The following is a 13507-nucleotide window of genomic DNA, read 5'->3' on the forward strand; positions in this document are numbered from 1 at the left end:
ATTATCAGTTTATTAATGATCCCGAGACCAATAGGATTATATATCAGCTGAATAAGTTAGATGTAGGAAAGAGAATGTGTAACATAGATCAGTGTTCCTCAGAGTCTCTTCTGTGGGTCATCTGCATCAGAATCAGCTGATGCTTGTTCAGAATGTATATTGTAGATCCCCACCACAGACATACTAAATCAGATTATCTGGGAGTAGAGTCTAGAAATCCACATTTTTATGAAACACCTCAGGTGGCTCTTATGCGTACTAGTATGTGAGAACCACTTGTTTAAACGCTTATTGGAAAAAATAATGACAATGTGAAAGTGCTTGTAAAAACCAACATCCAAACCTGGAAGTTCAGAAGAAAGGTAACTTGTAAAGGTATGCTACTTTACATATTGTTGACGATAAAGATGTGGAAAACTTTTTTATATTCACTTCCAATTCTTGGTGTAATTTTGAACCTAAAATATACAATATTAATGTTAATAATTTCTTTATCATGAGAATATGTTTAGTATAGATTAAATTCACTCCAGCAATAGGCACTTTGTTTAGATTTCTGAGTATAGTTGGTATAACTTCTTATTTGCATGTATACATTTCTTTGTCTTTCTTTTAGGTGTTAGGGGAGTATTCCTACCTCTTACATAAGGAAACACCAGAGGAAGTGATAACCAAGCTCTACAAGTTACTTATGAGTGACTCCATTTCCTCAGAAACAAAAGCGTGGATAATTGCTGCTGTGACCAAGTTGACACCCCAAGCACACTCTTTTAATATAGTTGAGAGATTAATCGAGGAATTTACTACATCTTTGGATACTTGTTTGAGACAGCATGCATTTGAATTAAAACATTTGCATGAGAATGTGAAATTTATGAAGAGCTTGCTTCCAGTTGATAAGAGTTGTGAAGACATGGTGGTAAGATATCTGCATTTCATCTTTTAAAAAATTACATTGTGTTATATACTACCAACTGTAAAATAGATAGGCAGTGGGAAGTTGTTGTATAACAAAGGGAGTCCAACTTGAGGATGGAAGATGCCTTAGAGGACTGGGGCAGGGAGGGTGGGGGGGGACTCAAGAGGGGGGAGTCAAGGAAGGGAGGGAATACGGGGATATGTGTATAAAAACAGATGATTGAACTTGATGTACCCTCCCCCCAAAAAAAAATAATGTTTGTTAAACACCTGAAGTCTAGTTAGTTCCAATGAAAGTGGATATAATTATTATTGAATTTCTGTTGCTTATTCTTATTTCGAAACAGCATTATTATAGCTTTTTGCTGATAAAATCTTACTAATATCAATGGAACTTATCATATAAAGTCAATAAAACTGGTCCGATTCTCAAAAAAAAAAATTACATTGTGTTTAAACAGAGTAATTCTTACATTTGTGATATATCTGGAATATAGCAAAATGTAATTTCTTTAGCACTTTAGATGAAAGTTGGTGTTTTTCTCACATTAGTGTGAGAGAGCATTTGAGAGCCTCTAATCAGTAGTGATTCTAAGTAGTCAGGAAGACTAATCTGTTCTGGAGACCTGCAGTGTGTAGGGGTTTATATTCTGTGACAATCTCTTTTAACATATAATAATTTGAGAACTTAAAATTTTTATCTCCTTTGAACTTCTCTAATATGTCATTTTACTATTATTCTCTTTTCTTTGAGAATGTAAGAAAAAAACAGTTTTCCATCTTATTTTGTCCATCTGCTATCTACATCTTTACTACTTTGGAACCGGATCACCAACCTTTTCTTCTCCTACCTACTTTCAGCCACTCCCCTTTTAATCCAGAGCACTTAGTTACTGCTCACCTCTGAGTTCTCCCTCAGATTGGTATAAATCTGAAAACTTCCAAAAGGAAGTCAGATTTTTTCAGATTTTTATGTTAGATGTTATATATAGTTGAAGAAGAGGAGAGGATGTGCAATATTCCCACTAATTATGACTCAGATGTTCATGGCTTGTATTCACTTTGAACCTTTGTTCATTAATTTTTTTCATGAATTCCTCATGGGCAGAGGCCTTGGTTTAACATTTGGTAGGTTTCCAGAGACTATATGAACAAATATGCTATACATAGTATTAAACTAGTTAGTAACTCTACTTCCATTTCTCTCAATAAAAGATAATGATGATGACATGGCTTCATCTCTTAAGAATCTTATTGAGGGACTTCCCTGACAGTCCAGTGGTTAGGACTTTGCCTAATTATTCCAATGCAGGGGATACAGGTTTGATCCTTGGTCGGGGAAGTAGGATCCCATATGCTTCATGGCCAAAAAACTAAAGCATAAAACAGAAGCAGTATTGTAACAAATTCAATAAAGACTTTAAAACTGGTCCACATCTAAAAAAAAATCTTTAAAGAAAAAAAAGATTTCCCTGGTGATGCAGTGGTTGAGAATCCTCCTGCCAATGCATGGGTTTGATCCCTGGTCCAGGAAGATCCTGCATGCCATGGAGCAACTAAGCCTGTGCGCCACAATCACTGAGCCTGTGCTCTAGAGCCTGCACACCACAGCTACTGAGCCCACGTGCCACAACTGCTGAAGCCTGAGTGCCCAGAGTGCGTGCTCCACAACAAGAAAAGCCACCGCAGTGAGAAACCTGCACATCACAACAAAGAGAAGCCACCGCAGTGAGAAACCTGCACATCACAACAAAGAGTAGCCCCCGCTCACCTCAACTAGAGAAAGCCTGCATGCAGCAACGAAGACCCAATGCAGCCAATAAATAAATTAATTAAAAAAAAAAGAATCTTACTGAAACTAAACCTTTCCAAATGCAGAGTGTGACATGCCTCTTAAATGTTTGAGAATTACCTGTTGTTCTAATTATCTTAGCTGTTTGTATGTATTGGCTACATCAGGAGAAGCAAATCTGTGGTTTCTGAAGTCATTACTGCTATATCCTCTTGTGTATCTTATTTTTATTTCTCTCCTCACTTTTTCCTTCCTTCCTTCCTTCCTCCTTCCTTCCACCTTCCTTCCTCCCTCACTCTCTCCCTCCCTTCCCTCCCTCCCTTTTTTGGCTTGTGTTGGGTCTTCATTGCTGCACATGGCCTTTCTCTAGTTTCGGTGAGCAGGGGCTACTCTTTGTTGCAGTGCTTGGACTTCTCATTGCGGTGGCTTCTCTTGTTGCAGAGCATGGGCTCTAGGTGCACGGGCTTCAGTAGTTGTGGCATATGGGCTCAGTAGTTGTGGTGTGCAGGCCTTAGAGTGCAGGCTCAGTAGTTGTGGCTCATGGGCTTAGTTGCTCCGAAGCATGTGGGATCTTCCAGGGCCAGGGATTGAACCGTGCCCCCTGCGTTGGCAGGCAGATTCTTAACCCCTCTGCCACTAGGGAAGCCTTTTCGCCTTTTCCCCTTACCCTTTCTTCATCTCTTTATTCCTTTTCATTTAACCATTCTCTTGTACCTTTTTATTCTTCTACTTTATTGAAATTAAGTAATTTCCCACAGATTTGTAAAAAAGCATTTTTAGCTAGAAAGGAATAGGGTAGTTAAAGGCACTGTGGGAGGCTGGATAACAGGCCTCCCCTAGGTATTCACATCTTAATGCCTGGAACCTGTGCATATGTTACTTTATATGGTAAAAGGGACTTTGTAGGTTTCACTACATTAAGGATTTTGTAATGGGGATTATCCTGGATTATCTGAGTAGGCATGATATAATCACAAGGGTCCTTATAAAAGTGAGGCAAGAGGTCAGAGAGAAGGCCAAGTAATAATAGAAGCAGAGATTGGAGTGATATAGCCTTGTAGAAGCCAAGGAATGCTGGCAGCCTCTAGAAGCTGAAAGAGTTAAGAAACCTATTCTCCCCTGGAGCCTCCAGAAGGAATTAGCCTTTGCGGGGGGCTTTGTTTTTAGCTCCTAGCGGGAGGAAACTAATATAGACACTATAGCTCATAGTGTATGTGTCTTCTCCTCCTAGTAGGTTACAGGTCTCATGAGGGCAGGACTTGTGTCTTCCTTTTTCTCAATCATAGCATCTAACATGATGCCTTAACATACAGGATGCTCAAAAATGTATTCTGCAGTGCAATGAAATTAATAACAAGTGCAAATGACTTATATAGTTAGGTTCACAGCTGAGTGATTTGATTATAGATGTTTCAGATAGCTAGAAAGTTGAGTAGCAGTTTTAGAATTGAAGTTCTGTTTTTTACTTAAAAATTATTTTTAGGAAATACAGGCTGAAATTACTTATGTGAATGTGCCATCTACTGTGTAGGGTAAGTTTTTTTAATTCTTAATTTTTGCTTCACTTTAATATAGGTAGATGCTTCCTTATCTTTTCTGGATGGTTTTGTGGCAGAGGAACTAAGTCAGGGGGCAGCACCTTACAAACCTCACCACCAACGGCAGGAGGAAAAGCTTTCTCAGGAAAAAGGTAATTTTTCATGGGTTTATAATAAGCAAGACTGTAGGGACATCACTTTTACATTAATTACATTACATTAATTACACACTTACATTAGTAATTGATATTATAGTTATGTAAGTAAATAACTGAGGAGATTTATTCTCTCTAATTTTGCTTGTGACTTGTTCACCCTGACCTTGTTTGCGATAAACAGAAAAAAAAAGTTAGCCTAGAGGTATTCTCAAACTCATAGATTTCATGTACAGAAGTGCCTAAGATATGGCAGCCATCCTGGAATTCTAAAAGAACTTGAAGGTGGAATTATCATGTTGGTCACTGTGCTAAAAGACTGACAGATACTAACAAGAGCATATCTGCAGAGAAGTTTCAGAAAAAAACTGGTTACTATGGACTAGTGAGTTTCATTTTCATTCTGAACAATCTTGTATAGCTTAACTGTGTTAAAATGCTTCCTCCAACAAAATATCTGATCAGTGAATTTAAGAACAGCTAGGAAAGGAAAGAATAACTTTACATTTAAAAAAAGTAGCCTGTCAGAGAAAGACTTTTGTCATGATTTTACTAAAGAGGAGATCATTGAGATATTTGATGGTGGATGGGATATCTATATATATATAGATATATATATATACACACATAAAGGGAAACCATTGAATATTATCTATATAGGAATTCAGAATGTTAATACTGAAAAGTTCAATGCTGAAAGGTTTTTTTTTTCTTATTCATTATTTAATGATTTTGTAGAGTACTTATTATTTTCCACTCTTCGTTGTAGGCATATGAGTACAACTAAATGGTTGATCCTACAATGAGACCAAAGAATATAAACACTAATAATAGGCTGTTATTTTTTTGCAGAAGTATTTACTCTTTTAAAGTTTTTGACATTATTTAGCATGATACCTAATGGCTTAGGAAATACAGTTTTCTTTCAAAGGGTAATCAGTTTCCTTCTCATTTAACTCCTCATATATTGATAGCATATGTGGGGGAAATAAAGTTTTGAATTACAGTTGCCCAGCCTCTGACTACATTGCATATAGAGGCCTTATGATATCCAAGTCACAGAGTGAAAATCTGGAGTTCCAAAGTGGGGGACATGGTCCAGTTGCCATATTTCCTTATTTTGAAATGTCTGAGGTCCATCACTTGCTCTCCCCACCACCCCCCTTTCTTTTTTGGCTACGCCATGCAGCACATGGGATCTTAGTTCCCCGACCAGGGATTGAACCCGTGCCCCCTGCAGTGGAAGCATGGAGTCCTAACCACTGGACAGCCAGGGAATTCCCCATCAGTTGCTTTTATTACTGCAATTCAAGGCTAGGAGAGGGAAAGGGAGATAGGACAAGGAGCCTAATTTCTGGCACTGCCTTTCTTCTTTCTTAAAATGTTAAGTGGCTGATGCAAATATAATAGCCCTGAAACTCCCCAAGCTAGTGTATTCATTTGCCAAGTACATTTTTTTTATAAGAACTTCTATTGAGATACAGTGCCAAGTACATTTTATATCATGGAATCATCATTATAAATGGTGTGAAACTGTCAAATTAGGCTCTTCCCCTCTCCTCCCAAACCTATTTTTCAAAAGTTCTCTAAAGTAAAACTGAAATTTCAAAGCCTAGACTGTCTTCATGGAAAAGAAAATCAGTTACGAGCAGGACATAGCAAGTGCTTAATAAGTACTTGAGGAATAAGTTATAAAATCGTATCTTATAATTGGTTGGCTATGACAGAAAGTAAAGAGCAGGGGAAAAAATAGGTATTTTCTGCCTATAAAGTTGTTAATTCTGAAATCCTTCATGTGTCAGTTGGTTCTGATACTGATCTTGTTTGAGATTTTAATAAATCATTTGCAAAGAATACTAGTTAAATGTCACTTTTGTGAAGGATACAGTACTTAGTTCTCTCGGGTAGAAAAATGCCAAGTTTGTAACAATAAACTTCAGGCAAGTATTGTAATATACTGAGAACTGGCAAAAATAGATGGGAAAGTGGGGAACAAACTTTTATTACCAGTTTCTACCCAAGAAAAGCATTGAGGAACCAGAGTGGATTTTTCTGTTAACCGTTATTCGAATATGTTGTAGTCCCAGTGTTCGATAAAACCAGAGAGAGTAACGGGAAGTAGCAGTATAATCCCCTGTCTACAGAACTATGGATTTTTGAAAACCATATCAAGTTGAGGCTGTTAGTCTCTCAAAACATAAAATTAAAAACAGCTGGGGATGGTCAGAGAAGTATAGCCAAATGATCAAGGTATAAAAGAACTGCAGTACAAGGTAAGATAAAGAAGGAATGTGCATCTAATCAAGGCTTCTAAAGTCATGAAGGATACAAACAGGTTAAAAATTGAATTACTCACTTATGCCCAGGATAATTTATATTTTTATCTCTCACCTGGATTACTTTCAATAGCCCCCAACTCCCAAGGACTGCCTCTGCTTCTAGCTCATGCTTTCTCTTCTGTATGAATTGCCCTTTGTCCTCATGCGTCATCTAGTTAACGTCTCCATATTCAGTAAGTTGCAGTTCAGCCATCTTCTTCCTTCTCCTGACTCTTTCTGCATACCATTATTCTCTTCCTGCTCCCCAATTTGCACATGAGCTTTTGTTCATCTAGTTAACTCCCCCCAGTTTTTGTCCCTTCTAGTTATTCATTTCTGTAAGAATCTTGGGAAATTTTCACTCATGAATGAAAATAATGTGGTTTGAACTTCTTTCTCAGTGTTGAGCCTTTCTCGACCTTTCTTAGTTGACAGTCTTTTAATTCTTTAGGATTGGAATTTTATCTGACTATTCTCCAGATATTATCCTCTTCCATGTCTAGTCTCTTTTTTTCTCTGTTTCAGACTCTTTAATTTTGAGTTCTTTCTGCTCTTTGCTTAAACTTTTTATCTTTACTTGCTCTTTGCCTTAGACTCTTAAAATATTTCTTGAGCTCTTCACTGTTACTGGAAGTGTCAGTGCAGAGGCTGGATGACTGACTGTCACAGATGCTATTTGAAAGAGGCCAATATGGGATAGAAGGTTAAACCAGATGATTGGAAAGCTTAAAATGAGAGGATATTCTAGCTGAAAAGGACCTTAGAAAGATTTAGGCAGGTAGTTTCCAAACATGATTAAGAACACAAAGAGAATCACAAAGAGAATTTTTAAAAATGATACAGATTTTTGAGCGCTACTCCTATACCTTCTGTATCTATATCTCTGAAAGCCTGGTTTTATGTATAAAAAGATACGTGGGAGATTCTGTGAAGTCAGCTTGTTCCTGGTTATCAAATCAGTACTTGGAAACTGCTGATCTAGTCCTAACCTTTCACTTCACAAAGAAATTAAGGTCGAGTTCATAACGTAGTTAATACCCAACCTACATCAAGAAGTGGTTCTCCTGATTATAAATTAGCCCATTACTTTTTTTTCCTACTGAACAGTCATTCCTCTTTTATATCATTCATTTAGCTAACAAACAAGCTAATTTATTTAGTACTCTTTGGATTAGGTGCTGTTTCCTTTGAAGGAGACAATGTAATGTAATGGTTGAGAGTGCAGCTCTGGAACCAGAGGATCTGATTTCTGATCTGCCTCTTTCATTTCTTATCTTCATACTCTTGGGTGACTTCATGGCAAGCTCTTTGCCACAGTTTCCTCATTTGTAAAATGAGGATAATAATTACAGAAGTTCACATTTTATTTTCCAAGATACTTTTTATGATTTAAGAAAGTCCTTTGTATTATAATCCAGACAATCCAAGAAGATAATGTGCCAGTTAGGATTAAATTTAGCTAAAAAGCATATTAGAAAACAGACAGAGTGGGGCCTTATAAAAGGCAGAGGGTTATTGCTCTTTCCCATTAAAGAAATCTGGAGGTAGACAGCCTGGTATTGATGATGGCTTTTTATGAACATAAATGAGGAAGGGAGAGAGGAAGTTTTTTCTTCCAGAAGGATTCCTCCCAGAAGTTGTGCACAAAATGTATATATAATTGCGTTGGTCAGAATTCAGTCACATGGCAAAGGAGTCTGGAAATGTCATCTCTTTTCTGGGCGGCCATGTACCTAGCTAAGAATTGAGAGTTCCGAGACTTAGAAAGAAGAGGAGAGTGGATATCGGTATCTGCTCTACCACAATAACAATATGAATTTTATGGCTCCGATTGAATTCATTTGGGTATATAGACTCAAAGGAATCTGAACCTGGGTAAACCTTGTTCTTTGTCAGTAAGGGAGATTTCACATTGAGGGCTCCATCAGTCCAGTTAGTATAGGAATGTGCCTAAAAGCATTTTGTTAAACAAAAACATGGTCAGCTCTTCATTCATAGCTCATTAAAGATTTTTGCATGAGAGCAGCGACTTTTCAGTTGACCTGGCTTATCAGTTGTCTTTCCTAATTGAATTCTTTTTTAGTTTTTAAGAGAGATGAAAAGATAAAAATGAAGGACTGAAAAACAAAAACAAAAACAAAAAACCCAAAAAACAAGAACAAACAAAATATGAAGGACTGTTTGTCTTTGATCAACCAATTGTGTGAAGGCTTTAGTAGAGATTTAATAAATCATAGCTGCTTTATTATTGTTACTATAAATATTTGATTAGATCATTTCCAAAATCCCTTAAAGTTTAAAAATTGTCACTGGATTCTAGTCTTCAATTTTTTTAATTTTTTGCTTTATTTTCATAATTTTTGCTTTGTTTTAAATATGAACCTCTGTTTTTGTTTTAAAATTCTAGTTCTCAATTTTGAACCATATGGACTCTCCTTTTCTTCATCTGGCTTCACTGGACGACAGTCTCCTGCTGGCATTTCTCTTGGTTCAGATTTATCTGGGAATAGTACAGAGACCGGGCTGAAAGAGTAAGTTCCTTTCTTATTAAAATTGAGAACAGGGGAGTGTTTAAATGTCTTTAAATGTTGAAGGATTCCTGAAAGCTAAATTCTTCAGGGTTGTTACTTCAGTTGTTTCTATTTTTTGTTCTCAAGGTGTTGATAGTGTACAGTCTGTCCTTTTACTTTAAGAGAGCTTGATTACTTCCAAGGCAATATAGAGTGTATACAAACTTTACACATAGTAATGATGTGTGTGTTGTTATTATATATTGTGCGTGTGCGTGCGCGCACACACACACACATATTTTTAAAGAAGTGTGTCAGAACTCATATACCCAGGTGAATATTCAGCATATCATTCTACATTCTCATAATCTACTTCTTATAAACCATCACATTGGAAGATCGACGAATATATAGGTGAACATAAAATAAGGTGACGGATTTCTCTTGAGAAGGCTGTATACTGTGCTCAGAATGCTTTCAGAGCTTCTTTCCAGCCTAGAAAATTGGTGATGCATTTGTCTAAATGTCTTAACATGGAGCTAAATAAGTCTTCATGCTTTTTAGGTAAATTTTGATTTTGGAAATATGAGTAAATTACTAGAAATATGATTAAGTTAATAAAATGAGATAATGTCTGTAAAGTGCCTCATACAACCCAATACATAATAAATGATTGATAAATGGTAAACTACTATAATTAATAATTGTCATTGCTGTCTGTTATTATCTAAAAGCTGAGTTTGCTACATAAAATTAGTAGGCAATCTGGATAACTTTGGTCAATATACTGATGTGACATAAAGTAATGAAAATGGCTTTCTTGTTTGTGAAGGAGCTTCTTATAAAAGAGTTCAAGAATGTTTTGAGTAATGGCAGCATTGTTGGAATGATAAAATCTCAAAGGTGACGACTTTGAAAGATGACATTTTGAACAGACTCAGTGACCTTATTTTATGTTCATCTTTGCATTTGTCAGTCTTCCAGTGAGGTGGTTACAAGCAGTATTTATCGGAAGAATGAGACATAGATTATGAGGAACGTAGAATGATATGCTGAATGAAATGGCATAAGTTCAAAATCTCTTCCTTAGCCTTTTTCCTGCTCTGTTGACACCCTTTTCTTTCCCAGACACTTAATTTCAAAATTACAAGCGTGGGGAGTAGATATGGTTTGTGAGCATGTGATGGTGGTGGTTATAGCACTTAAGTACTTCAAACAGGAATTAGAGGGGCAAGGGAAGGGGAGACAGAGACCCTCCAAACCAGGGAGGAAACGTAGTCCCTTTTACCTGCACAACAGATGATGATGGCATCTGCTCTTTTTTAGTGTTGAATTAGGATCTGGGGGACTTGGCAGGGTCTTGTAAATCCTGTATGTGTACATGTACTACCCTCAGAGAAATGACATTTGGCAAAGCTGCTAAGGAATTATAAATGTGCTGTATTATCATGAAATGCAACATGAGAGATGAATTTAAAATTTCTTTCCAAAGAGGACCACAGCTCACACATTATTTCAGATTAGGAACCTATGTGGTAATTGGCAAGGTGAATCGGTTTTAGAAAGGAGGTGATCGTTCTTCTGCAGTCTCTGGCAAGCTGAGAATAAAGCGTAGCAAGCCCAATTTAGACTTTCTTATACCTTAAGCCCTATTACGGAGCAGCACCCTACTGCAAATGGGAATTTCTAGAGCTCAGTTAAAGTACGTTCCTAATCTTTTGAAGGTTGCTTGGCCATAATTTACATCTGTGTTTGAATGGTCTGACTGAAAACAACACAAAGGTATACCATATGAAACCATGAATTATATTATTATTGTTGTCAAAATCCAGGCAAAGATGACTCATGTTTAAAAATTTCTTTATGTTTCATATCATAAAAAGCATATTTTGTGTATGAAATGGTTTTGTGCTGCTCTTTTATTTATCTACCTCCTTTTGAGACCTTCTATATGTAATGCATGACAGTGAAAATTTGTGTTGATAATAGGCATGTATGCAGGCTTTTTTTCCCTCCCTTTCCTCCTTTTTGCCTGTTATTGTGGGTTGAATTCCCTGGGAAATGCGTTCCGAGATGGAATTTAGCATGCAGAATATTAAGGAGTGCCCTTGGCATCAACTGTGGAGGGAAGGGAAAAGAAGAGGGTTTGGGCAGAAGAAGAAGTTAAGAAGCAATGTAGTACCAACAACAGTGTCTGCCGACCCAATAGGAAGCTCTGAAGCTAGAATGGCCCATCTGAGTTGAGCTAAAATGGGTGGCCAGGACTCTATACTTCATTCACCAATATCAGATGTGGGCTGCCCTGGTTAAGGGCATGATCTGCAATTGAGGTGACTCTCTGCAGCTGAGGCAAATCCCTAACGGTGCTACGCTCCCAACAGCCGTGCCAAGTCCTTCACTGAAGGGGGATCTGGATGGAACATCCCAGGGTCCACCACACCTGCCTTTTTTAGTTAAACCAATACTTGAATCATTTGGGGAGTTGCTCTTTTTTTGTTTTTCCCCCTTAATAATTAAAAGATATGTTTTGGTAAACAGGGTTACAGAAATACTGTAATCCTGCTGTGGGCATTCATGAATTCCTTTTAGTTGTTACTGTTGAGCATCCTAGAAATGCTGGGGTCGTTTTAGTGGTTCCCATGATGATTTTTTTGTCTGCTCACACGAGATCAACAAGTTTCCTTCTAAGAGGTTTGATAGGTAACTAACAGTTTTTTTGTTTGTTTTTTGAACTTTTTTAGAAAACTCTTTTGATACCTGAAAGAAAGGGAGAAATGAAGATATTTGTAAAGGAACATTCAGCAATAAAATTCACTAAGTAGGAGTGGACTAATTCCCTATAACATTAGACTTTCTTTTAGCCAATTGGTACTTAATAGCATTAGTTCTTCACTCAGTATGAAGTATAATGATCTGCTTTTGTTTCTGGCATACTAAAGAAAATCAAACTGACCATGATTCCAACAAATTAAAATGGAATAATAATCAGTATAGATATTTCTGAGTCCTTCTTTTAGATTCATTTCATGATCTGCCTATCTTGTAGTACAAATTTTTAAAATGCAGTTTTGGATCATGACAGGGATACTTAAGTGAACCAGTGTCAAGGACATATGGTTCTTATATGAAAACAGTAGAGGCAGTCTTTGAGTGTTTCAGCCTGCACTTATGATTCACAGCTTTAGCTTTTGGGACAGCAGTAGGTGAGTCCTAATTCTAATTATGACTTTATTCTTCTACGTCTCAGGTATAAAAAAATCCTAAATGTACATTTATAATAGTTGAAAATGTAGCTTGTGCTCACATTAAGAAAACTGTGGATTAAAGGTAAATTTACACATAGGAGTAGATTTGAATTATTATTATTTTTTTTACTCTCAATAGGATTTTGTGTAGTGAATTTATGTAGTGTTAATTCCTTCACTGAGTGGTTACAGGTATGAAACTTAGGTCATTTCTGATCTTTAGCCCATCAGAATTAAAGATATTTTTGAAAAGTCAGTAGGTGAAAGGAACCGATTTACAGTAGTTCTGTTTTTGGACATCTTATTCAAGCAATTAAATGAAAATTAAATCATCCAAAAATTTTAACTAATTCTAGAGTTCTGTTGCCTTAAGTCTTTTGGCTGGAGGGTTGGGGGAGGTTAGCTATAACTAAAATAAAATCTAAAGATCTGGGTTTTATTTCTGGCATATAGAATACAATATGAAAACTATTTCTAAAAGATCATGACAGTGTATTTTAAAAAATACCTCAAGAAGGTAACTAGCAATTATTTAAATTGATTTGCTTTCATTATCAATCTCCTTAGGACAAATAGCTTGAAGCTGGAAGGTATAAAGAAATTGTGGGGGAAAGAGGGCTATCTTCCCAAGAAGGAAAGCAAAACTGGTGATGAAACAGAAGCTCCTCCAGTTCCTCAAGAGAGTATAATAATGGAGAGTGTAGATCATACTGTAACAAAAAAGGATCAGTCTCAAGTCCTTACCCAATCTAAAGAGGAGAAAGAAAAGCAGCTGCTGGCGTCATCATTATTTGTTGGGCTAGGATCAGAAAGTACAATTAATTTGGTAAGTAATTATATTCCTCTGAGAATCTGTGTCCCCTGTTTTGAACAACAACAACAAAAAACTGGCTCTACAAAAGCTTATGACTGTTATCTACACACATTTAAGGAATGGCTTCCCCAGCTCCAGAGCTACCAGTGACATACCTTTTATATTCCTGAAAGAGAAAATCTCATTGACTCAGCTTCAGTCAGGTGTTCTCTTTAGT

At 36.7% G+C, this 13507-nt stretch overlaps 1 protein-coding gene across 8 annotated transcripts in view; it reads left to right on the forward strand.

Annotated features, from left to right (window-relative positions):
- The window catches only part of AP4E1 (adaptor related protein complex 4 subunit epsilon 1), a 102206-nt gene that overhangs the window by 35401 nt on the left and 53298 nt on the right, over positions 1-13507 (forward strand). For all 8 annotated transcript variants that reach the window (XR_009051366.1, XR_009051364.1, XR_009051363.1 and 5 more), the window contains 4 exons: positions 617-919; positions 4286-4400; positions 9129-9252; positions 13044-13302. Coding sequence is in view for 1 of the 8 variants with exons in the window: in XM_057722184.1 (XP_057578167.1) it covers positions 617-919; positions 4286-4400; positions 9129-9252; positions 13044-13302 (801 nt within the window). In the remaining 7 variants the exon portion in view is untranslated. The remainder of the gene's footprint in view (positions 1-616; positions 920-4285; positions 4401-9128; positions 9253-13043; positions 13303-13507) is intronic.

This window comes from Hippopotamus amphibius, chromosome 2 (assembly GCF_030028045.1).
Source record: "Hippopotamus amphibius kiboko isolate mHipAmp2 chromosome 2, mHipAmp2.hap2, whole genome shotgun sequence".
NCBI lineage: Eukaryota > Metazoa > Chordata > Mammalia > Artiodactyla > Hippopotamidae > Hippopotamus > Hippopotamus amphibius.